The 25,797-nt window shown below is 37.4% G+C and overlaps 2 protein-coding genes across 5 annotated transcripts; one reads left to right on the top strand and one right to left on the bottom strand.

The window, feature by feature from the left end:
• The first annotated feature begins 1,803 nt into the window (after positions 1–1,803).
• LOC135081077 (tryptophan 2,3-dioxygenase) lies at positions 1,804–16,330 on the top strand. Its single transcript, XM_063975800.1, has 10 exons — positions 1,804–1,995; positions 5,787–5,956; positions 6,467–6,600; positions 10,844–10,966; positions 11,230–11,321; positions 11,788–11,932; positions 12,357–12,478; positions 12,995–13,122; positions 14,983–15,076; positions 15,686–16,330. The coding sequence occupies exons 1-10, from the start codon at positions 1,979–1,981 to the stop codon at positions 15,861–15,863; spliced, it is 1,203 nt and encodes a 400-aa protein (XP_063831870.1). The 5' UTR covers positions 1,804–1,978; the 3' UTR covers positions 15,864–16,330.
• On the bottom strand, positions 16,273–25,369 carry LOC135081078 (galactose mutarotase). 4 transcript variants are annotated; one of them, XM_063975803.1, is made up of 7 exons: positions 25,263–25,369; positions 21,010–21,113; positions 18,866–19,014; positions 17,887–18,102; positions 17,386–17,648; positions 17,056–17,215; positions 16,273–16,710 (listed from the first exon to the last, which is right to left on the bottom strand). In XM_063975803.1, the coding sequence occupies exons 2-7, from the start codon at positions 21,047–21,049 to the stop codon at positions 16,399–16,401; spliced, it is 1,140 nt and encodes a 379-aa protein (XP_063831873.1). In that variant the 5' UTR covers positions 21,050–21,113; positions 25,263–25,369; the 3' UTR covers positions 16,273–16,398. The 4 variants fall into 4 exon arrangements, with proteins under 4 accessions (XP_063831873.1, XP_063831871.1, XP_063831872.1 ...); XM_063975801.1 differs by lacking the exon at positions 25,263–25,369 and adding an exon at positions 21,742–21,882; XM_063975802.1 differs by lacking the exon at positions 25,263–25,369 and having other exon boundaries at positions 21,010–21,212.
• Positions 25,370–25,797: the final 428 nt, after the last annotated feature.

The following is a 25,797-nucleotide window of genomic DNA, read 5'->3' as shown; positions in this document are numbered from 1 at the left end:
TTATTAGTCCAAACAAATAAAGAAATTTTGACTTTGACTTTGAAAAGCAAAAAAGTATGATTATAGTTTTTGGTAGAAAAGCATTAAAATCCGATACCGCACTAAACCATAAAAAAAAACTATACTTTTCCCGCCAAAAAGTTTTTTTTAAGTAAGTAACCTAGTAGGACATACATAATTAATTATACTCGAAATTTAATATTAACATTATTTTAACACGTTATTTATCTAAGTCTTATTCACCGCTTTAGAAAAATCATCATCGTCAAACAACATCAATTTAAAATAAATTCGCTAACCGCACGTTTACCAAGTAAACGTCCTTGAACCGTTATTTTAATTGATCACCTACATTGCGATCAATCAACTCGTAACGTTATTGGCAATATGATGTCAACTCGATCGACTTGTTATTATTACTAAAGAATTAATAATAATCGTTATTACCAAAGGCGTGTGCGCGTGCGCATGGTATCGCTGATCGCTGAAACCTGATTATGGCGTCACATCGATGGCTGAGGCAATCATAAGTTTGGTTTACATACATTAAGCATAGCTAATTTGTTTTGATTAACACCATAAGCTGCCGATATTATTATTTAAATAGTGGTTTAATTAAAAGACATTTTATACTTTTGTCAGCCTTTTCTTGTTTATTGGACTGTCAGACACAATCACAACAGACACTACACCAATGGTGCTTAAAAAAGCGCGTACGGCTACGCAAAACTTAAAAACTCTTAGCTTAAAGTTTCGAGCGCGTTTGATAATACGAGTCTAAGCTAGATTTATTATTCTAAATTGCTGTATAGACTTAGATTTATTACTAAATCCTACTAATATTATAAATGCGAAAGTTTGTGTGGATGTCTAGATGTCTGGATGTTTGTTACTCTTTCACGCAAAAACTACTGAACGGATTTTGATGAAACTTCACAGTATTATTGTTTATAACCCAGAATAACATTATAGGCTACCTAACTATAAATTTCACGCGGGTGAAGCCGCGGGCAAAAGCTAGTAGATAATAAATATTTAAATGATTCTAATATTTAAGAGAAAAGTATGGCATGGTACATTTATTTGCAATAAAAGTAGTCGGTGTCATCATTGCTATTCAATTTCTAAATGCGGAGCACTATTTTAAAATTTTAAATTGCCTAAGTAAACAAGTTCGGCCTTCAACTCAATATTTTATTTTATATGCGAACTTCCGTAGCAAAATTCCGTCAAGCGCGAATAGGTCTAAAACTAAAGTAGAAATAATGTTAACTAACACGCCGCCGATCTTAGGTTCGATTCCTAGCAGAAACAGAAGGACAGGGCAAAACCACTTTCCGTTGCATTTTCTACCGAGAAATGTCAGGGAAAGTGATTTTTCCTAGTTAGGTATTATTAGAAGAAGTGATCGCAAAAATCGAGAAGGCTCATAATGATTAACAGGAAGATTCTTCGGCATACAAACAATTACTGAACTGTTAACATGCTAAGGTAGGTAGGTTATAATTTAGTAGGTAAAAGTACTAGAAAATTGGAAACTGAACAAGTTTCCGCCACATTCGCGAAGGTTTATCACAGCGAGGGTCAGAAGGGCTAATTATAATAAGTATAAAAAAGGTCGAGTTAGGCTCTATGAAATTCATCTGAAAGGTTAATTACGCACATTATGCCTTATGCAAACAAAGTTCTACTTGAATCATTCAGGCGTTCCCCAATCCTGATAGCGAATCACTACTACTGATTTACCGGTTCATAAAAGCCATTGAATCAATATCGTATTCACAGTTTCAAATTACAAGTTATCAGGGGGAGCATGACGAAACGATCGCCGCCGGTGACACTGGCCAGTATCGTGTGACAGCGCGGCGCGAAAGTGCGTGCCAGACAGTGTTCGATCGCATTCAATTTAAAATTTCGAATTTTTAAACGCGCTCTATTTTTTAATTTGAACTTCTGTTGTTTTATTTTGTTTTTTAACATGGCGTGTCCAATGAGGTGAGCCTATTTTATTTTATTAATATTTTATCAAATTATTTTTGTGTTAAATAATTCGAGCGTTCGACTTATTTACTTAAACATTACTTTAATATCTACAAATCCATTCTTTATGTTAATAGACTGTTTAGCATTTAAACTGCATTAACTGCATCGAATTCCCAGACGCATGTATTTTTAAATGCAGCGGACGTAAACGAATGCATTCTATTTTAATTAAACGACTCGTTTAATACAAAAAATGTCGTAAAATTCTAAGCAGTGAGACAAATTCTACAAAAGGAAGTAGCTTATTGCTGGCATATATAATTTATATTCAAGTTATTTACTAAAATTATCGCTACTGTGCTAATCTAAACCAGAGTGATCGAATAAAGTAACTTAGATGACTGAATAATTAATCGCTAGCTGTCTTTTGGATCTCTATCTACCCTACTCGATAATAAAATAATAATCATCATAATAATAATATTATGTGGGATATTAGACCATGTTTTAAACTAAATTATGAATTAAAACTTTAAAACAAACTTTAAAAACACCATACGCTTGTCTTATTTCCCGTACGTCGAACCCGCAACGGCTAGGGCGATGTAATTTTTAGCACGAACCACCAAACTCATTGGCTCGTATTCATAAACGACACCCAAATCTCGCTTATCATAGTTCAAATCTATGAATGGTGGAATTTCAATACCTAATCAAAAACACCACATTTCTGTTACAATTTCTTGTAAAAAAGCAAGTAAAAAAAGTAAAGCATAATAATTGTTGTCAGTATCAGTAGGTATATTTCACCGAAATCCCTAGACTAAAAAACCATCGGACTAAAACTAGTCGTTATTGTCTGTTTTAGGCTATTCTATTATTTTCAGTTAACTCCATACTTACATAGATTTAATTTAGATTCATGTCATTAGGTTGAACTTTTGATGACGCTTTCGTGAAGCTCACATTGTTTGAACGGTCATTGTTTTTATATTGATAATTTCGTCATCGTAAAGCATGACGTTTTCGTTGTGATAACAACTTATCTTAAATAAGTAACGTAAGTGCGCCTATTAACGACCCCCCAAAATTTGTATTCTATTACCGCCCTATTTTTCTTTCTTTCATAAAATACATAATAACAGGTTCCAGAAAACACGTTACCTAAAAAACATATAGATATGTTTATTGACTATCAAAACGATTAAAGTTTGTGTTCGTAAATAACCAGTAAACGGAGTTATTTGACATTAAATGGGACGCGCCCGCAACGGACGCACTTTTCATACTGACGCGCTCCCAGCTACTTAAGGTGCACCTTGTTATTAATTAGCGATTTTAACACATTTAAAATGAGTATACCAACATGTTTTTGCATAACAATATTAATTCGTACTTTAGTTTCCTTAATAAATCCTCAATATAGCCCTCTCGCTGTATTTTTGTGGCTTAAATACAATTTTAAATAAGGGCGGTAATAGAAACACTTTTCATAATTTGGTTCCTAATAACGACCCATGGCGTTGTTAGAATTTTGATAAAGTTTTTTATGTTAGTATTTGTATCTTTAACTACGCATTTAGCCTCCATTTTGTTGTCTTGATCGATTCATAAGAATATTTCACATAATTAAATCAATTAACGCCATACGTTAATTGTCATAGGTTTGGCATAAAACTGCAATGAACATTAAAGAATATCTCTAATAATGTATGACAATAGATTTTATAAAAACCTGTTAAATTCTAATTAGTACCTATTTGATATAAAATAAAACCTAATAAAAATGATACTTCACTGATCATGTCTTCATTAATGTAGATATTTTAGCTGCTTACTGTTTTTTTTTACGGTCGCTAATAGAATAAAGTAATGTTCATACTTAATTCTATTACCGCCTCATAACTATAACGCCACCTGCGAAGACTTATAAGCCTGTATTTTGTATATAACTAACATTTATGTCATGACACCAAACCAATAATGCGTTATCACAACTACTATGTAACTTTTTAAGATCTTTTGAATAATAAAAAAAAATTAAAAATAATTATACAGACAGTGTCCATTGTCCATAGTTTAAATTAAAAGACACAATTACACACAATTAAAATAAAAACTAATTGAAAATTATAGTTAAATTAAATATAAAAATGAAATATTAAATGAATATTTAATTTTATTAAAACTCAAATATAGTTTAAATAATGACCCCCACTACTCACTAGAACATCGGGTACCGCGTAATCAAGTATAATAGAGGAATTTATTATTCTACTATTTTTGCTTGATTTATTTATTTATTTTCGAGAAGCGTGCCTTTTCTCTTTTAATAATAAAAAAAAATTGACTTGAAAATAAAAACAAATTTAACTAAAACTAAAAACAAAACAAATTTAACGTCAAAAAATCAAGTGGTTCCCGAGCCTCTGAGCGGGAATCGAACCCGTGCCTCTTGGAATATACCCAATTGAAGAGCAATATTCTTAGCGGTCGGTAATAGAAACAGAAAAAACGTTAATAGAAACACACCTCGTCTATAGGTCGGTAATAGAAACAACTGCTTTTTCAGATTAAATTGCTATTTATTAATTATTGTGTGATTGAATACTCATTTTTACTACTTGAATTCAAAGAATACTTCATCATTGTTATAAATAAATTAAAGTGTCTTTTCTATCACCACGTCTTATATCTAATTTTCTAACGTTTATCCGAAGTGAGCTTAAACTGGCGGTAATAGGCGCATTTACGTTAAATAAAAGTTTGAATTCACGTGAATGAGTTTTATCTTTTGCTAGTAATGTTTTTTACGAAGTTTTTATAGTAATAATGTGCTTTTACGGCCTAAGTAAATAAATCATAGATGTCACTGCATTATGTTGCGTAAGTATTCAACATTTTTTTCAGTAAAAATATTGTTAAGGTCGTCACTTTATTGAGACAATTGTCTTGCGAGAAAATAGACAGTTGATTAAATAATGAAACAGTTAATTTCATCTGCTATGCATTAATAATCAGCTCATTTAATATTAACCTGTGTATTACTAATTATTTGACTGATTATCACCCCGATCCCCCGGATCGTGGTGTAAAAAAGTAATTTGAAGTTTTGGCAAAAAATGGTTCCTACAGCGGGCCCTGACAGTTCAACAAACTCTAACACACGCCTCTATTACTATCAGATTAGGTATTAGATTTTGCCTCCGAGCTGTGTTGATAAAAGTTCATTTTGAAAACTATCTGAATTTATCTGTTATCAACAGTGGTCTCTCGCGAGACTCCATCGACAGGTTATTTGCTCGACGACCGGTAATTCAAGTTTGCTGAAGATATTGAACCTGTCATTAAATAAGATCAATGGCATGTCAACAAAAAATACATTAACTAACTACTTTTTTTACATTTTTCCTATAATTAGGATTCTATAAATATCTTACGCACGCACGACCACACGTAGATACATTTTTTATGGTGCTTTGATTAAACAACGTGATCTTTAAGCTCCCTAGGTTATCCTTGTTGACTGATAGGTATTTTCATTTTCCTTATACGTACGCACATGTAGTTAGATACAAAAATATACTTATCGTCAATCCTATCTTACTTAAGCACCTACTAAGAAAAATAGAAGATACCTAAGCTAATAACTTCATCGATCTACTTACTATACTAGGTAGTCTACCACTGTGCTGCAAAAACGTGCTTTCCTCTCATTTGCTAATGCAAATGGTAGAGATTAAGTAAAGCTCGTACCTATTTATGTTAATTTTAATTTTGATATTATACCAAAAACCTTCCAGGTCAGCGATAGACGAGATCGGGCAGGAAGGCGACCACCTCGGCAACGAGGCGGGCATGCTGTACGGAGAGTATCTGATGCTGGACAAGCTGCTCAATGCTCAGAGGATGCTCAGCGCCGACTCGTCCAACCCGGTGCACGATGAGCACCTGTTCATTGTTACACATCAAGGTAATTTATAGAAGATTCTAGATTTACTGAAGGGGGAAGGGGGAAGTTCTCGAGTAACAACCACGAGTCGGAAAACGTAGCGTGGGCAGACCCCCCACTAGGTGGACCGACGATCTGGTGAAAGTCGTTGGAGAACCTTGATGCGGGCAGCGCAGGACCGGTCATTATGGAAATCGTTGGGGAAGGCCCCAGCAGTGGACGTCAATTGGTTAAAAAGAACTAACAAAAAAACTGAGGGAATGATTAAGATCCAAAATGATAGGTATCTTCTATCAGGACCTATGAATAGTTTAAAGTACTAAGTACCTATTTATAATGAAAGGACATGAAGTCTAGCATTATCCTTATCATGCTACGAAATCAAGACTTTTGTACTTTTCTTCCAAGATCTGATAGATACGCTGCCACTGATAGTTTTAGATGATCATCAATAAACCGTGACAAAATTACTGTCTCCGTAAATAAACGGTTAAAATGAAACAATCTGAAGACACTCTTTTCCTCTTCCAGCCTACGAGCTCTGGTTCAAGCAGATCATATTCGAGGTGGACTCGGTCCGGTCGCTGCTGGATGTGGAGGGCCTGGACGAGAGCCACACCATGGAGATCCTCAAGAGACTGAACAGGATTGTGCTCATCCTGAAGGTAAGCCATCTTTCACCAAAATAATGAGCATCCTGGCCCCTAGAGGGCCCTAGATAAGTGGCATAACGTGACAGTTGCAATTTCGAAAAGCCTTCGCTCCGGCATGTAAGGAGTTGCTACGCCCCGTGAAGAGATTCGATTTGAAAAGTGCCACTTTTTTAGGCCCCAACTCCAATTTTCAAAAAAACAGCATTAAACCATGCTCTATCTATAAAAATATTTTGGTGAACTTTGATAGTTCATCCTAATATCTCTCATCTCAAGACCGTAAACTAGTGTTCCCGGGGCCTATAGGCTTTTAGGCTTAAAATTAAGCCTATTTAGTTCTTTTTTTGGCCATGATAGACTAGGCTTTTAAAAGGCTACTCATTATAAAAAGCCTATAGGTTTACAAAAAAACCTATCCCATCAAAAACAATACTTGTCAAAAAAACCAAGTCTCGCAACTCAGTTGTTCTACGGTAAAAAGTTGTGAGATCCATGTAATACCAAGTCCAGGCCAGGAAATCTTTAACGTTTTACATAAATATATTGACTTGGCCATCGCACTAAATAATTTAATTTACACGTGTTTTCATGCGATGGCCAAGTCAATATATTTATGTAAAACGTTAAAGATTTCCTGGCCTGGACTTGGTATTACATGGATCTCACAACTTTTTACCGTAGAACAACTGAGTTGCGAGACTTGGTTTTTTTGACAAGTATTGTTTTTGATGGGATCTCATTTCTTTTTGTATTTTGTAGACAGCAGTTATGTATCTAGAAAACTGGACCGAAATTGAAAAATTTTACTCGACTTGGCGGTTGCACTACCGTGCCCCCAAATATCATTTCTTTTTGTATTTTGTAGACAGCAGTTACTATGTATCTAGAAAACTGGACCGAAATTGAAAAATTTTAGTCGACTTGGCGGTTGCACTACCGTGCCCCCAAATATTTTAGTTTTTCCTTGATTCATACACCAAACACTACTTATATTCCAAATTTGAAGCTTCTAGGTCTGCTAGAAGTGCCTTAGAGTTTTGATGATCGGTGAGTCAGTGAGTCAGTGAGTCAGTGAGTCAGTGAGTCAGTCAGTGAGTGACAAAATTAAGTAACTTTGACCCGTTATAATTCTTAAACTACTGGTTCAAATTGAATGAAATTTTAAATATACCGTGTCTTTACAATGCCTGCATAGCTAATGAAAATTCAGCCTTCTAGTTTTATCCACAACGAAGTTACAGGCGGTCGAAAATGGCCTGAATTGCTTCGAGAAAAGGATGGTACGGCCGTGCCGCTTTTTTGCTCGACTTGGTGGGGGCACTGCCGTGCCCCCAGATAGGCCTAAATAGCCTTTTAGGCTTTATTTCCGACTAAAGTCTTTTTCGAGTAGTAGGCTTATTATAAGGCTATAGCCATTATTCAGGTTATGGCTTAGTATGAATTAAACAAGTATTTTTGTATTGCATTTATTTTTAAATTAAATAAAAACGAATATTATTTGAAATTGGAAATAATTAAGTACCTAATTGTTATACATTATTATTATCATATATTTCTAGGATCCCATCATCAGATCCTGACTTGGTGACAATGGGACCACCTCAGAAGTGTACCCTATCGAACAAAAAAAGAATTTTGAAAATCGTTCCACAATTGACGGAGTAATCGGTGAACATACATAGAAAAAAAAATACATACAGTCGAACATATAACTCCTTCTTTTTTGAAGTCGGTTAAAAATAAATATTCATATACATATTCATTTATTGCATCCTGTTGTACAATTAGGTGTTTACAAATAAATAAAATAGACCTAGCCTAAAGGACGAAAAATCTTTATAGGTTTTTAGCCTTTTAGAGCGTCTAGTCATCGGGTAGACAAAAAAAGGCTATGAAAAAGGCCTAGCCTAAAGGCCTAAAAGACCTTAAAGCGTCTAGTCATCGGGTAGACAAAAAAAGGCTATGAAAAAGGCCTAGCCTAAAGGCCTAAAAGACCTTTTTAGGCTTTTTTCCCGCTGTAGCCCCTAATTCATAGGCTAGCCTTAAAAAAAAGCCTAAAAGCCTATAGGCCTCGGGAACACTACCGTAAACATTGCTGATTAGCCCAGTCATTGCAGAATGTATTATTGATGGAGGATGGATTTACGCATAATAATTTTTTTTTAAATGATTCTATGTAATCTTTACTGTTTTGTACCAAAGAAATCTAAGGAAATTAGGCAACACACTCCAAAAACGCGGTTAAAAGTATTTCCGATAGCTAGACCTTGATTACTCCGAGATTAAAATCTATCTATGTGCGTCTTCAAAAGACCCAAATCTCGTGCCCAAATTCCTCGGCGGTCACGCACATGTGCCATACGCGATAGCGAAGCCCTGACTTGTGACCCGAGCTCAGATAAACCGCCCGCAACCAGTATATACCAATAGCTACCGTCCGTCATTGGGCGTGTTTCCATGACGAAACGGTAAAAATAACAAAAATCTGAGATAGGTAAGTCTCGTTTCTGTCGGGTCTGGGTCACAGAATGATGACCGTTCTTTATGAGCCATGACGAAACGATAAAAAATAAAGCCAATAATCATGACGGTAATCATGAAGCCAAGATAGTCATGACGACGGGACGGTAAAATAATCCAAATACTCTCTTCTCCGACTAGACTTGAAAAAAATCCATGTTAAGCCTGTTCAAAAGCTACGTGTCCGTCATAGGCCGTGTTTCCATGATTGGACGGTAAAAATAATGGCAAAAGTAAGATTAAATCACGACAGAACGATACAAAAGTGAAAATACCTACTTACACCCGCCCACGTGAAAATTACTACCTAACTACATATTACATATTATTTTAAATGTATTATCTAGACTTGCTAAAAAAGACCTCTCTTCGATCAAATTTAACAAATCATTCTAACTATTCGAAAAATCACTTTTCTATTTATTTATTTATTTATTTATTTATTTAAACTTTTATGCCAAAATAAATTTGAACATAAGGCGAACTTAATGCACTAAAGCATTCTCGACCAGTTTACTATTCTAGATTCTAGTTAATTAAATTATTAAGAGTGGTTTTAATTTTTACTTTGGGTCGAAGTTTGTACATCGTTTGTTATTACGGGCCTAAGTCTTGGCGCGAATTCGATTTTTTATAAACGGCATTTTTTATAAATTAGAAATTTTTGGGCAATTTTCACATTTAACTTCCTTCGGAGTTCAACGAATATAACAAACACCTAAGTATAATGTGATACGTATCATATTGCGATCCAGTTACCGACTTTCCATATAAATCCGCTTTCTCGCTCAGCCGCGGTTTCGAATCGCATGTGCTTATTGATTATTATGGTTAACTTAATGAACTTTAGCGATAATAACACTATTGTTTTGATTCGAAGAAACTGTAACAAAATATTTATGTTGCCATAATATTATGTACAGATTACCTACTTGATAATAATAACCTAGAAGATGCTAGAACAGCTAGTAGTGTAGAAGGTATTTAACTATTTCTGGATAGGAACTTCTATACCATGTCACTAGGCATGTTATGGAAGTCTAAGGCTACGGCCGGATACTCGCGACATCCCCACTCGGGCGATAACGGAGGTTTTAGTGGGTATACTTCGACCTTTTCAGGACGGAGCAGCGCCCTTTTCAGGGCGCTGGGAGTCCCACACTACCCTGTCCCACGGCAGTGGTGACGGTGCGTAAAGCATTTCCTACGCGACAAAAAAAAGGCGTGTTATGGAGAAGGGTGGAGATATCAAGGATTTTGTTAATCTAAGAAATAAATAAAGCGACAAGAACGGTGAAGGTGTCGGACTGGCCTACTCGTGATCCGAGGAACGCGGGTTCGATCCCCGCCCGCTCGATTATCGGTGGTGAACCAACTCTTTTAACGCTATGGAAGTGTCTTGTGCAGAGACTGATCACGGGGCCTTATCCACCCCCATGATGGTCCGTCTCTGCACAGGGTACAATTTACTTTGTTTATGTATTTCGAATCGCATAATATGGACTTTTTTAAATTGTCTGAAATAAATAATTTTTAATTTTAATTTATTCTGTATGTGTGACATCATCAGTAAAAGTAAGAAATTGGTAATGGATCCGCCATAGCTGACACAGAAAAACCAACAAAATCTCTACATTTCTTGAATGAAGAATGTCAACAAATGAAGTGAAGGACGCTTCCTGGGCCATAAATGGACTGCCATAGGCTGAAATTATGACTAAATTTCTGTTTCCAGCTCCTCGTAGACCAGGTGATGATCCTAGAGACGATGACCCCGCTCGACTTCATGGATTTCAGGAACTACCTGCGGCCAGCTTCCGGCTTCCAGAGCTTACAATTCAGGCTCTTAGAGAACAAGGTAAAATACATTATAACACTTGTTAAATTTCTATTTTAATTAATAGTTTTGTGGTTAGAGATTGGGCCATCTTAATGGTGAGGTCCCGAGTTCAATTCTCATATGGAACCACAATAAAATTACATTTAAGCTAGTTTATTTATCGCACTTTCAGATTTTTAGGATTGTTAAGTATCTAGAAAGACTAGAGAAATAGCTAGAGACGCATTCACATGCCAGAATTTTTGAGGTTGTTAGTTAATTTTTAGTGTACTATTTTCCAGCTCGGCCTCAAACAAGCTCTCCGCGTAAAGTACAATCAGAACTACCAGACTGTGTTTGGAGACGACCCAGCGGCCATGGAGGCTCTGCACAAGTAAGTTCAGAGTCTGAACATGAAACACGGTTCAAAACCTAATTGTTAAATTGTATACTGCAGGTTAGTGTTAATATTTCAAATTCAATGTCATGTGACTCCGTGATAAGCTGTTGGTAAGCTGATACCATGTCGAGTAAAAATTACAACCCTAGTAACATTAAGATGCCTTTAGGACAAAAAATCATATTGTAACTTCGATTCAATCTTGATAAGGTTTAACCAAAGTGGGAAATGGAATAGGTACTCGATATGCTATGTGTGACCTACTTGTTTGTGTATTGACGTGACTATTCCCACCTCTCGTTCCCATCGATGCAACTCCTATAAGTAAGATCCCGTACTTATTAAGATCTACAGCTTGACCGCCAATAAAAACCCAACCAGTAAAGGGCAACTTTGTGCTGGTGGGAACCATATTCCATGAACCTTCTTATCTTCTAACTAAACTTATCTCCTCTTTCAGATCAGAAGAGGAACCAGCCCTCCTGGCCCTGATAGAGCGGTGGTTGGAACGCACGCCGGGCCTGAACGCTCACGGGTTCAACTTCTGGGGCAAGTTCCAAGCGGCTGTGGACAAGACCATCAAAGAAGACATCGACATTGCTCTGGTAAGCATCAGAATAAGGTAGACCATGAGTTATGGTTTGAAAGCTTTGAAATAGCTAAAGACTCATAAAATGCATGTTCAGTCAGACCAGTGTGTGTATTGTTAATTAAGATTAGGTAGGTAGTTAATAGAAAGTAATTAATGCGTGAAAGGTTTTGGAGTACCAACCGGTCAATAAGAAAATCTTTGGAGAAGGTCTATGTTCAGCAGTGGACGCCCTGGGACTGAAATGCTAATAATGCGTCCCGTTATGGTGTGCGATTAAAATAAAAACCAATTTAGTTACGCAATAAAGTAACAAAGAGACAAAAAAAATTACTGTACACTCGTCGTTCAAAGCGTTACGTGACAGAGAGTTCGGTAGAAGTATGAGGATATTGACCAGTATTATCAAATAACAGGGTTTGTTAACTATTATTTTTCAGCGCGAGCCAAACGAGACAATTCGCCGTCACCGCATGCAAGATGCCGAGAACCGACGCGAGATATACCGGTCTATATTCGACCCAGAGGTGCACGATGCTTTGCGGTCCCGAGGAGAGAGGAGGTAAGGTTCCCTTGTACAAGCTAGTTCTAACGGCGATCGATAGATGGCGTTGTTCTCTTTATACATCACAGTAGCGTCGAGCAACTCAATGCACTTGTCACAAAAGCTTTGAAAACTTCAGAAACTGTACATAATTTAAGTTTGGTAGCGTTGTGTGGTCCCCATTTTCCAGAAGATTTTGTTTTGGTTTAACCGTTTTGCGACCTAAACAAATGCACATAGGTGGAAATGAATAGATTTTGAGTATCTGCATAAAATGTCTGCACAAATTACTAGAGAAGCCCTGATATAACTAGCCGAACTGCTTGGGGATAAATAAGTCGAAAGTGAATGCTAAGTCTATGGTTAACAAACCCTGGATGTTACTTGGAGACATGACATAGGACATAGGACGGGAATTTAGAACGAATTCGATTATACTAAGTATTGCCTAGTATGCATCTAGTTATATGCTACCTACCTCCTCAAAATTACTCCCTAAGCAAATGGTACAATCGATAAAACATCTTGTTCCAGGTTGTCCCACAAGGCTCTGCAAGGCGCCATCATGATCACCATCTACCGCGACGAGCCGCGGTTTTCACAGCCACACCAGCTTCTAACGCTGCTCATGGACATTGACAGCCTTATCACCAAGTGGCGCTGTGAGTACCATCATCATCATCATCATCATCATCATCATGCCGCTTCTCTCAGCCGCACCAGCTGCTCATGGACATCGACAGCCTCATCACCAAGTGGCGCTGTGAGTACCCTCATCATCATCATCATCATCATCATCATCATCATGCCGCTTCTCTCAGCCGCACCAGCTGCTCATGGACATCGACAGCCTCATCACCAAGTGGCGCTGTGAGTACCATCATCATCATCATCATCATCATCATCATGCCGCTTCTCTCAGCCGCACCAGCTGCTCATGGACATCGACAGCCTCATCACCAAGTGGCGCTGTGAGTACCCTCATCATCATCATCATGCCGCTTCTCTCAGCCGCACCAGCTGCTCATGGACATCGACAGCCTCATCACCAAGTGGCGCTGTGAGTACCATCATCATCATCATCATCATGCCGCTTCTCACAGCCGCACCAGCTGCTCACGCTACTCATGGACATCGACAGCCTCATCACCAAGTGTCGCTGTGAGTACATCATCATCAACATCATCATCATCATCATCATCATCATCATTCCGCTTCTCACAGCCGCACCAGCTGCTCATGGACATCGACAGCCTCATCACCAAGTGGCGCTGTGAGTACCATCATCATCATCATGCCGCTTCTCAGCCGCACCAGCTGCTCACGCTGCTGATGGACATCGACAGCCTCATCACCAAGTGGCGCTGTGAGTACCCTCATCATCATCATCATCATCATCATCATCATCATGCCGCTTCTCTCAGCCGCACCAGCTGCTCACGCTGCTTATGGACATCGACAGCCTCATCACCAAGTGGCGCTGTGAGTACATCATCATCATCATCATCATCATCATCATCATCATCATCATCATCATCATCATCATCATCATCATCATCATCATCATGCCGCTTCTCTCAGCCGCACCAGCTGCTCACGCTGCTCATGGACATCGACAGCCTCATCACCAAGTGGCGCTGTGAGTACCATCGTCATCATCAGGTCATTTGGTCTGGACTATTGTGAGTGTCAAGATCCTCAGCCAGTGGCTTAGTCGCCAATTTATCGTCATTGGTCAAGTCAGGTCAAGAGCAGGTGGGGGGTCTAAAGCCTGGTCCGCGAGCACGTAGAATTTTGTCGCGACTGTTCGACGGGCGTCCGCAGTGACTGTGCGAGCACGACAGCAACATAATTATGCGCGAGCGATAAGGATGGTCAGCTTGGGGTCATTGGACAAAATTCTACGTGCTCGCGGACCAGCAGACTATAGCAGTGTACCGGTAAAAGGCTGGGCCATGCGTTGGTACGGCATGGTTTGGAATCGCAAGCGTGCACCGCAGGTTTTTAGAGGGTATACTTATCGGTTGGCACCTGCTATTGCTGCCTCCCGACAAAGGAGTCCCTCATAACCCGTCACCTCCCCCGAGGTAGCAGGTATACGCAAAGTATTTTCCTAAAGCCTGGTCCGTGAGCACGTAGAATTTTATCCAATGACCCCAAGCTACCCATCCTTATCGCTCGCGTGTAATTATATTGCTCTCGCGACTGTGCGACGGGCGCCCGCAGTGAGTGTGCGAGCGTGACAGCAACATAATTACGCGCGAGCGATAAGAATGGGTAGCTTGGGGTCATTGGACAAAATTCTACGTGCTCACGGACCAGGCTTTAAAAAAGTCAGGAGTCCTGCTCCCTCTCAAATTTACCAGACGCTTGAGGCAGAGGATTTGGTCTACACTCCCCACGGGTTGGGGAGGAAAGATTATTCAATTTTATCCCTGAGTCAGGGTCATCCTTTATAACAACTTTTGTAACCTAGGCAATAAAATCAAAATTATTGAGTATAAGTATCCATGGTGTTGCAGACAACCACGTGATCATGGTGCAGCGCATGATCGGCTCGCAGCAGCTTGGCACCGGCGGCTCCTCCGGCTACCAGTACCTACGCTCCACCCTCAGGTAAGATCAGCGAACTTCGTACCGCCAATACAAGTTGTCTTAACTTATTTAGCCTTGTTGTAGATTCTAATGGTGAAAGATTTTTTCAAATCTGTCCAGTAATTTCAGCGCCTTTTCAATACTAACAAACAAACAATCAAATCTTTCCAGTTTATAATATTAGTGTGGATTCATAAAAGTAAAAAAAACACTTTGAAAAGTAGTTTACACGTAGATACAGGGCCGGATTAAGCAAGTCGGGGCCCCCCTTTCAGCCGTTTAAAAAAAATCGTCAAAAAAAAGATCAAGGGTATTTGTTCTCGCTGATCGATTAAAAAACTAAGCGAATATGAAATACGAATCACTTTCCAAAGTAAATTAATAAATAAATATCCTTAGACATTTTACACGGCGCCTCTAGTCCCAAACTAAGCAAAGCTTATACTAGGTATGGGTACTAGACAACGGATATAAACATACTTTTTTTTTTTGTAAATACATCCTTAATATACATACATAGAAAACACCTTGAATAAATGCATTGCATTATCCTCAATCATACGGTGTTAAGCCTAAAACATGTCACAAAAATTAAAAAACTCAACCACTCACTATCAAATTCCTCCCCAGTGATCGCTACAAAGTATTCCTGGATCTCTTCAACCTGTCCACGTTCCTGCTCCCACGCTCGCAGATCCCACCGCTGGACGACGGGATGAAGAAAAGCCTCAACCTCATGTGGGGGGACAACGTGAAAGAACCCCAGAACGGTTCCAGCCACGAGAATGGATTGGAAGCCTCTTTATAATAGAAGGATTGCATTTTGATTTTTTGGAATAAGAAATGTCACTCACAAATTTTGGAAAAATTAAATTAATATTTTTTTACATAATAATTGCAATGATAGAAATGTTAGGTAGATATTTTTGTGAAAAAAAAAATTTTTTTTTTCAATGAAATGATTCTTTTTTATTGTAAGTCTTGCTAGGAATAAGTGATTTAGGTATGTAAGTAATGAAAGTGAACCCTGTTTTGTGTTGGATTTGGTCAGTATATTCTTGTAATTAGATTTATTATTTTGTTATCATTAGTTACTATACATTGTATAAGTAACTTTTTTATTCTGTGTACATTGTAGATGTAACTTTTTTATTCTGTCTACGTTCAGTAATCAAAATTATACGCTAATGTGTCTGTATTTTGAATGAAAATCAACATTTTCAAAAGTAGTACACAATTTTATTTAATAACAAATAAAAATTAGACACATTAAAATATCTTTTTTTATGTGTTTGCATAGAAATATTTCGGTTTATCAAACAACATTTTTTAGAAAATCACCTTCAGTGACTGCTGGAATGACTGGCCTTTTTTTCTGCCCCAAACTTGTAGATTACCCTGTGAGTATACACGTCCCCTGGGCTCAGGAACGCACTAGGGAAGTTAGGATGATGGACGGCGTCAGGGTACTTCTGTGTTTCGAGGCAGAACGCCCCATGGCGTCGGTAGCCCGCACCATCTTTGCCTACCAGGGCCGGCGTCGAGGGGTCAGGTAAGGAGTTGGCTGTGTAAAACTGGACACCTGGCTGGTCGCTGAATAGCTCGAGGTAGCGGCCTGAGGACGGGTGAACCACGCGGGCGACGAAATTCACATTCTGTTGGTATTGATAAAAAATCATTTTCAAGTGACATTTTAAATGATTGACACCATCGAATGATCATTCCAGGACATGACTTCACTTGGAATAGTTATTGAATATTGAGATTCCAACAGTGTGCATAGGATAGAATTTTTGGAGACATCTCGAAATCTATTTTTTTTTTACAAAGTTTAGCATGTGAAATAAGAGTTTGAGATTTTAGGTTATGATTACATATCATCATCATCATCATCTCAGCCAAAGGACGTCCACTGCTGAACATAGGCCAATGATTTCCAGAAAGATTCCCCAATGATTACATATAAGTAAGTATTATTTAATTTTAACAGGACATCTTACCTTATTACCGTAGGTGTTAACACAGAAGTTGTCATCGAACAGGTTTTCCTGCTTATTGATGACACTGCCGATGCGAGTGGGGATCCGTAAATCGAAAGGGGTGCCCCCGACGTTAATGAACTTTCCAGTCGGGATCGATTCTGAGTCCGTCTCAGTGATTCTGAAATAAGATTTTTTATAGCTTCTTATAGAAGTGCATTTTGTTACGGGAAAGCTACAGATAAACGTAACAGGCTAAAATATATAATAGAGAGGTCTAAGACCAAATAATAGCTCTGTGGACCTCTGAAACTCCAATTTATTGCCATAATATGATAAAAAGCAACTCACTTGTTAGCGTTTATTGAAGCAACATGTTTGAGCATCTCATCAGCGCCCGTCTGGTGGCCAGCCAGGTTGAAGTAAGAATGGTTAGTCAGGTTGACTACCGTCTTCTTGGTGGTGGTGCTTTTGAACTCCACGTGTAAGCTGTTGTCTTCCCGGACCTCGTAGATGACGTTGGTGACCAGGTCTCCAGGGTAGCCCTCCTCTCCGTCTTTTGATAAGTAGCTAAAGACCACTTTGTTTCCTTCTACTCGACTCTCCCAGTTTACCTGGAACACAAGATTTCGTATTAAAGAAAAATCTTTAGGTTCTTTGATTGATTGATATTTAATTATGTATTTAGAAAGAAAGAAGAAATATTTCAATTTGGAAAATTCTTTTTTTTTTAGGAAAAGGGGCCGCTTGATACATAAATACAAACAGGGCCCGTAAAGGGAGCCCTGAATACGGCCCTGTTTGCATTCAATAAGCCTAAAATAGTACTGCCTCCTTCCACAGTGAGCCTACCTTATTAAACCCAACGATGCCTCCATGCAGATGGTTCTCTCCGATGTTCTTGGCGAGTTTATACATTATTCCATCGATTGTGAAATTGGCGCCGCCTATGCGGTTGGCGCAGCGCCCCACGGTTGCTCCCATGTAGGGGGTGTTGCGTTCCACATAGCTGGTGATGTCGTTGAAGCCTAGCACCACGTCTGCTAACACGCCGGTTCTGTCTGGGACCTATAAAATCATCATCATCATCATCATCAGGTCATTTAGTCTCCTTTGCATCAAAAGCAAATGGAGGACTCAGACTCCCCACCCTGGCCAGAGGGGTCCCTCGTACTAAGCTATATCATGTTTGTGTGGCGGCGGGAATCGAGCCCGCGTTCCTCGGATATCGAATCGTCCAGTCCGACCCCTTCACCGTTCGGCTAATGGTATAATAAACGATAAACTAATAAATACTAATCAAAATTATCGTCAACTTTTATTAACTGCTCAAATTGAACCGAAGAGCCGACGCCAATATGATAAGAAGTCAGATAAACAGAATCCAGTTTGATGATAGTTTACTTAAGTAAAAAACATAAGCTGTGCGGTAAAAAAAAATATTTACATTTTGACATTACAGACACATTACGTTCATCATCATCATTTTCAGCCACAGGACGTCCACTGCTGAACATAGGTAGGCCTCCCCAAATGATCTCCACATCGCCCGGTTGGTAGCGGCCGGCATCCAGCGCCTCCCTGCTACCTTTATGATGTCGTCGGTCCACTTTGTGGGTGGACATCCCACGCTGAGTTTTCCGGTAAGTAGCCTCCACTCCAGAACCTTGCTGCCTAATCGGCCGTCAGTTCTGCGTTATGTTCTGTATACTTTACGCTCGTTTCATCAAAATAATGTCGTCCACAGCTGGACCGCTGGGTTCCCCACGGATTTCCACAACGATTGGCCCGTAGGCTCTTAGTTAGTTATATTTTATAAAATACCACTTACTTTAATCGACTGAATTGTAGCTCCGTAAGATATGACCGAAACGGAGAACCCATCATGGGTAGTCCACGTGAACTTCTTCACTGCTGATCCTTTGTAGGACCCGAAGTCCTCGGCGTTTAGGGTCACCATAGCGGAACTAGTGTAGGATACTGCAAGAAATACAATATGTATGTTACCTACAGTTTGACGTTATCATCAGGATGGACTAAGGATCGTGAGGTCTTCGCTGCAGGAGCAAGACCCTAATTTTACTAGAGGCAAATGGAGATTTGATTTGATTGTGCCTACAATTAACATATTAACCAGGGGTTGGGTAGACCTCTTTTGATAAATATTTTATTCAAGCGTACCTATCGGGCAGGCTACCGGTGAAACGTATGCCGGTCATAACGGGTGTTTATAAAAAGGTCACATAAGTTATGGTTGGGTAGGTACTGTCACAGTATATTATTGTTTTGTCCTTGAACAGACTTTGAACTTATGAATCTTCACAATTTTGAGTAGGTTATGTGTAAGTACTAAGTAGGTATAATTTTATCATAGAATGTAGGTATTTATATCGGACAATCTCTCAAGACTTTCAAAATGATGTACCTACCTACGTACCTAAGTAAATCTGACTTATATCTACTTAGTCGTACTTAGAAAACTATATTTTACATAGCATCTTTACCATAATAATCAACGCTCAATCAATAACAATGAGCGAAATTGTCGGCATACGGAGATAAGCTTTTATCATCATTCAGTAGTAAAGTATACAATTTCAAGTTTCAACTATCATAATAATAACAAGCCATTCGACCTACGAGTATCAGTTAAAAACATAAACAATTAAATCTCGCCGACCTCAATGTAAATTAAAATGAAATAGCTAATTTATTCGCAAGTAACACTAAAACAAATGATGATCAACTTACATGAGCGCTTAGTATGCGCGTAGGCACCGTACTGAAGTTGGAACGGTTATCATAACACAAACATCAGGCACTCAATTGATAAACTATGAAGTTCGCGATAATGATACGACCGCAATCGTAAAAACTAGTATCACATTTTGTAGTTGTTTGTTCCCAGATTAAGGGTACACATGGGTGTACCCAGAATGGGCCAGAGCCCAGGGGATAGAGAATCCCACCACACCTTCCAATCACTGCAACTTCTGTATAGCCAGGATGTACAGCTTTGAAAGTTGAGTACCTAAGTGTCCCGGAGAATAGCTAATTGTCTTGGAATCCGCGACGGATTTACAGTCGAAGAATATAGGAGGAGTTCCAAATATTAGCCCAGGGGACAGTGATATGTGAGTGAGTACTTATCGTTTTCAGTCCCTCGCATATTGTAGGTTCTGATATTGGTAAATGTTGCAGTCTGATCCAGTGGGGGTAAATAAGACTTTTATCAAGACGTTAAGAACGAAACATTGGTAACATAAGGTTTAAAAAACAAAGAAATTTAATAATTTGTATTGCACAAATTACTAATAGTCCTGCTAACCCTTCGTACTAAGCTAAATATGCTAGTGTTACGAGTGGGTTTGCCACAATAGTCGAGCGGCGGGATTCGAACCCGCGTCTCTCGGATCGCGAGTCGGCCAGTCCGACATCTTCACCGTTCGTCTATTGTCGCTTCGCTAGTATTATAGGATTTAACATTTCCAGGAGAAGGAGCTACTAAATGAAGACTGCACTTACTCTTGAGGGTAATTGTTGGACTAATTTCAGTATGATCAGCCCATTGCCTTTCTGTCGAGGGCCCACAGTTACAAAACACATAATAAATTACAAAGCACAAAAATAGGTTCACAAATTGCCACTATGAGATAGTCGCAAAATCCATTATTTAAATTAATGGATTCAGAAATGGAACAATGCTTGGAGTGCAAGCGATAAAGGTAGATAGGTAATTGAAATTGAGCACTTAAAAAGATTAACTATGATTTCACTCCACCTCTACCTATTTAATGTTAAGTATCTACCTATCGATAAGTAATTAAGTTAAACGAAACCTAAAATACAGTGTCATTTTCAAATACTGCCTACCGAAAACAAATAATAAATCCGGCACAATGCGAAACGAAATAAAGCATCAATTTGTCCTTCATAAAATAATATAATTTATTAATTGTTATTGTAAGTACTTACCAAGTAAAACAAGGAAAAAAAATAACACTGTTGGCGCCATTTCGATCAGATTTCAGCACGTCAATTAATTCCAGAAGGAAATGCTGCAATTTTTTCAACCTAACCTAAAATATAACAAACAAAGATTATTTTAAGCTTCAAAAAGTTTCACTATGCCAGTATCTCTCCAATACTGACGCCCTAAGCACGGACATCGAATACTTAGTACCGTTCTATTTATAAGGAACTGTTACTCGAATAACCTGTTCCATTCGCAAAATCAACAGGGCATTGAAAAAAAAAACTTAATTTAGACTCTTACATCGTTCAATAACCCGAAATCAAATACAAAACACTTCAAGGTCAAAAAGGAGAAATGAATGTCAATTTCAAGTTTTAGAGAACAAAAAATAAGTTTAAAATAGTTAAAAAGTTACAAAACACATAATTGGTATAAATTTGAGACATGTTTTAAGGCTAGTCTTATAAGTTATTGTTAAACAATAGATTTCTCTGCAATCTACAATTAATCTATAATGTACTTACAATTTAAAAAAATCTCTAAACATTTCTACAATTCATTTGAAAATTATAACTAAGTAACTTGAAAAAATCGAACTGACTAAGGCGGGAATTGAACTCACGACCTTCCGCTTGCCTTTTTCAAGTTATTTATAATTTGAAATTAATTTGAGATGCAACTCTTAATGCTAAAAAATTAAATAACTATTTCTATATTCACTCTTTACTGACCTCTGTACACGTACGACGAACCCTCCGACCCGAATAGAGTGAAGCGCTATGAATAGCCTCTTTGTCAGGCCTTTTTGCAGTTGGTTACGCTTCACACGTATTTGGGACAATTAAAGTAACTTAACTACTCACTAGTTTGAGTCCGCACTAAGTAACACCTTTATATTGCCATTTTACAGCGATTGGCATTATAAATATTAATGACTGAATTGCATTGACGTAGAGGAAAACCACGGGTAAGATAGGTACTTACCACATTTTCACAATAGTCGACAATTCCACAGGATGATCTTAACCCACTTACTCCTACCAGGCGTTATAACACCGCTAAAAAGTAGTTCGGAATATCCTCAGATAAATTATAAAAATATCGAGAATTTGTTTACTGTTTCTTGTATATTCTCTTCATTACGAATCAAGCTGTAATTGAGTATGTTCAATATCGCATATTTGCTTTATTTTGTTAGATTTTTATTATTTTGAATTCTGTTATTTAGTTTTGTGCAAAAACGTCTAATAAATGGTAAGATATTTCAGAAACTTGCTAGTAATACCTCAGATTATACTAGTTATTATTTTATGTACTACTGTTAGCTACAAAACTATAAACATATGTTTTTGAAAAGCTTTACATTTTTGAGACTTTTTATGACAAAATTACGATCGGTGTTTTAACACCTGGTCGCATAATCGACGTCTAACCTGTATATTCATTAAAAGTTTAGGCCACGATATAAAAGACCACTGAGACTTCACGAAATTGTGGACGTATTAGAAAACATTGACGACGATGCTCAGATACCGAATCACATAGCAATTTTACCACCAGAAAATGCCAATGCAGAAGCAACGGATGAATATTCTGGTGAAGAAGACCATGTTACCTTACAAAATCTTCCAGGTTAGCCTGGTTCCGTTTATCTAACTATAACCTGGAAGATTTTATAAGGTAGATGGTCTTCTTTACCAGAATATTCATCCGTTGCTTCTGCATTACTACTTATAGCGTGTAAATTTTCTATTGCTATTTTTCGTGAACTTCCAGGTTCGCAACTTAGAGCCTAGGCAAAAGTACTGTACGACAAATCTTCAGATAAAGATGATAACGTAAATGCGCCTATTACCGCCAGTTTAAGCTGACTTCGGATAAACATTAGAAAATTAGATATAAGACGTGGTGATAAAAAATACACTTTAATTTATTTATAACAATGATGAAGTAATCTTTGAATTCAAGTAGTAACAATGAGTATACAATCACACAATAATTAATAAATAGCAATTTAATCTGAAAAAGCAGTTGTTTCTATTACCGACCTATAGACGCGGTGTGTTTCTATTAACGTTTTTTCTGTTTCTATTACCGACCGCTAAGAATATTGCTCTTCAATTGGGTATATTCCAAGAGGCATGGGTTCGATTCCCGCTCAGAGGCTCGGGAACCACTTGATTTTTTTAAGTTAAATTTGTTTTGCTTTTAGTTTTAGTTAAATTTGTTTTTTTTTTTCAAGTTAATTTTTTTTTATTATTAAAAGAGAAAAGGCACGCTTCTCGAAAATAAATAAATAATCAAGCAGAAATAGTAGAATAATAAATTCCTCTATTATACTTGATTACGCGGTATTACCCGGTGTTCTAGTGAGTAGTGGGGGTCATTATTTAAACTGTATTTGAGTTTTAATAAAATTTATTTTTCATTTAATATTTTATTTTTAATTTGACTATAATTCTTAAATAGTTTTTGGTTGATTTTAATTGTGTGTAATTGTGTATTTTAATTTAAACTATGAACAATTGGACACTGCCTGTATAATTATTTTAAATTATTTTTTTATTATTCAAAAGATCTTAAAAAGTTACATAGTAGTTGTGATAACGCATGATTGGTTTGGTGTCATGTCATAAATGTTAGTTATATACAAAATACAGGCTTATAAGTCTTCGCAAGTGGCGTTATAGTTATGAGGCGGTAGTAGAATCCACTATGAATATTACTTTATTCTATTAGCGACCGTAAAAAAAACCAGTAACCAGCTAAAATATCTACTTTAATGAAGACGTGATCAGTGAAGTATCATTTTTATAAGGTTTTATTTTATATCAAATAGGTACTAATTAGAATTTAACAGGTTTTTATAAAATCTATTGCCATACATTATTAGAGATATTCTATAATGTTAATTGCAGTTTTATGCCAAACCTATGTCAATTAACGTATGGCGTTAATTGATTTAATTATGTGAAATATTGTTATGAATCGATCAAGATAATAAAATGGAGGTTAAATGCGTAATTAAAGATATAAATACTAAAATAAAAAACGTTATCAAAATTCTAACAACGCCATGGGTCGTTATTAGGAACCAAATTATTAAAAGTGTTTCTATTACCGCCCTTATTTAAAATTGTATTTAAGCCACAAAAATACAGCGAGAGGGCTATATTGAAGGTTTATTAAGTAAACTAAAGTACGAATTAATATTGTTATGCAAAAACATGTTGGTATACTCATTTTAAATGTGTTAAAATCGCTAATTAATAACAAGGTGCACCTTAAGTGGCTGGGAGCGCGTCTGTATGAAAAGTGCGTCCGTTGCGGGCGCGTCCCATTTAATGTCAAATAACTCCGTTTACTGGTTATTTATGAACACAAACTTTAATCGTTTTGATAGTCAATAAACATATCTAGATATTTTTTAGGTAACGTGTTTTCTGGAACCTGTTATTATGTCTTTTATGAAAGAAAGAAAAATAGGGCGGTAATAGAATACAAATTTTGGGGGGTCGTTAATAGGCGCACTTACGTTAACATCCCGCTCTCTGATTTTTTTAAAGTAAGACGAAATTAATCTATTGACGCCTCCAATGCAGTTAGTTCTTCTGCCATGAAAATACCTACCGCAATCACAATTACAACAATGCAATATAGTGCAAGTACCTTCTGTGAAAGTTCTGTGCCAAAATGTCTAAAATATACATGGCAAAGCAGTCATACTCCGAAACAATATTTATGAAGAATGGCACCACAACCAGGGTCCACGGAGCTTACATCCCTCCCTATGTACTACTTTACTTACGAGTACTACACGCAACTGACATGTAAAATTTGCAAGAAAAAAATCAATTTGGTGTAAAAAATACGCCACGTACTAAAGCATCCTAGGACATGATTTATGTCTTACCATAATACCATACTTCTGAATAAGATTTTGGTATTTTTTTAATAAATGAGTATAACTTACAACTCGTTTTTAACTCTTAAACCTAACAAAATCATAGTATGGTTTTTTCTCATAGTAGTAGTTGTGGTAGTAGTCCATTCTCCGACCAGGTGTTAAAACACCACCCATTTTCCGGCTTTTCCAGTTGACCAAGAATTTTTCTAATATTTTTCTGTGGACACTTGACCTCTATTTAGAAACATACTAAAAAATTATAAAAATTGACGAGTATAAAAAGTTTCAGGAGTATCTGGGTTAATGATAAGATTTAAGCGTTATTTCGTGTTGTTTCTTACTTACCTTACCAGTCACTGAGCCTTGACTCGACGGACGTTCAATATATGAGTGAATTGAAGATGAATGGCCTGGATGGCAAAAAACTGAGTTTATGTTCTGCCGAACTATTTTTTCAATTTTTCTCTTCCAAAAAACCAACAAATATTTGAAGAAAAATAGACTACTAGACCACTGAGATATTGCTCGCTGAATTGTTGATAAGAATGATAAAGGTACTTACTGATTGCGATCGAACGAGAGTAACAGATCAGCCGTGAAGGTTTAACGACAAACTAAGGCCCAGAACAGACGGTGAAACGCAACTGCAACGAAACTGCAACTGTTAGTTACTTTTGAGTTGCATCTAAGTTTCTGCCATACCGTCAGTTGAGAGACCACACATGACGCGACCAGTTTGAAACTTTCAGTTTGTTTCATTCATAAGAATCACTAGAAACTTGCAGTTTTGTTGCAGTTGCGTTTCACCGTCTGTTCTGGGCCTTACTCAACGAGACCGATAAAACTATGACATTCATGAACGCCACAATTTAACACAATT

This window comes from Ostrinia nubilalis, chromosome 19 (genome assembly GCF_963855985.1).
Source record: "Ostrinia nubilalis chromosome 19, ilOstNubi1.1, whole genome shotgun sequence".
Taxonomy (NCBI): domain Eukaryota; kingdom Metazoa; phylum Arthropoda; class Insecta; order Lepidoptera; family Crambidae; genus Ostrinia; species Ostrinia nubilalis.
This window is presented reverse-complemented; position numbering and strand designations above follow the sequence as displayed.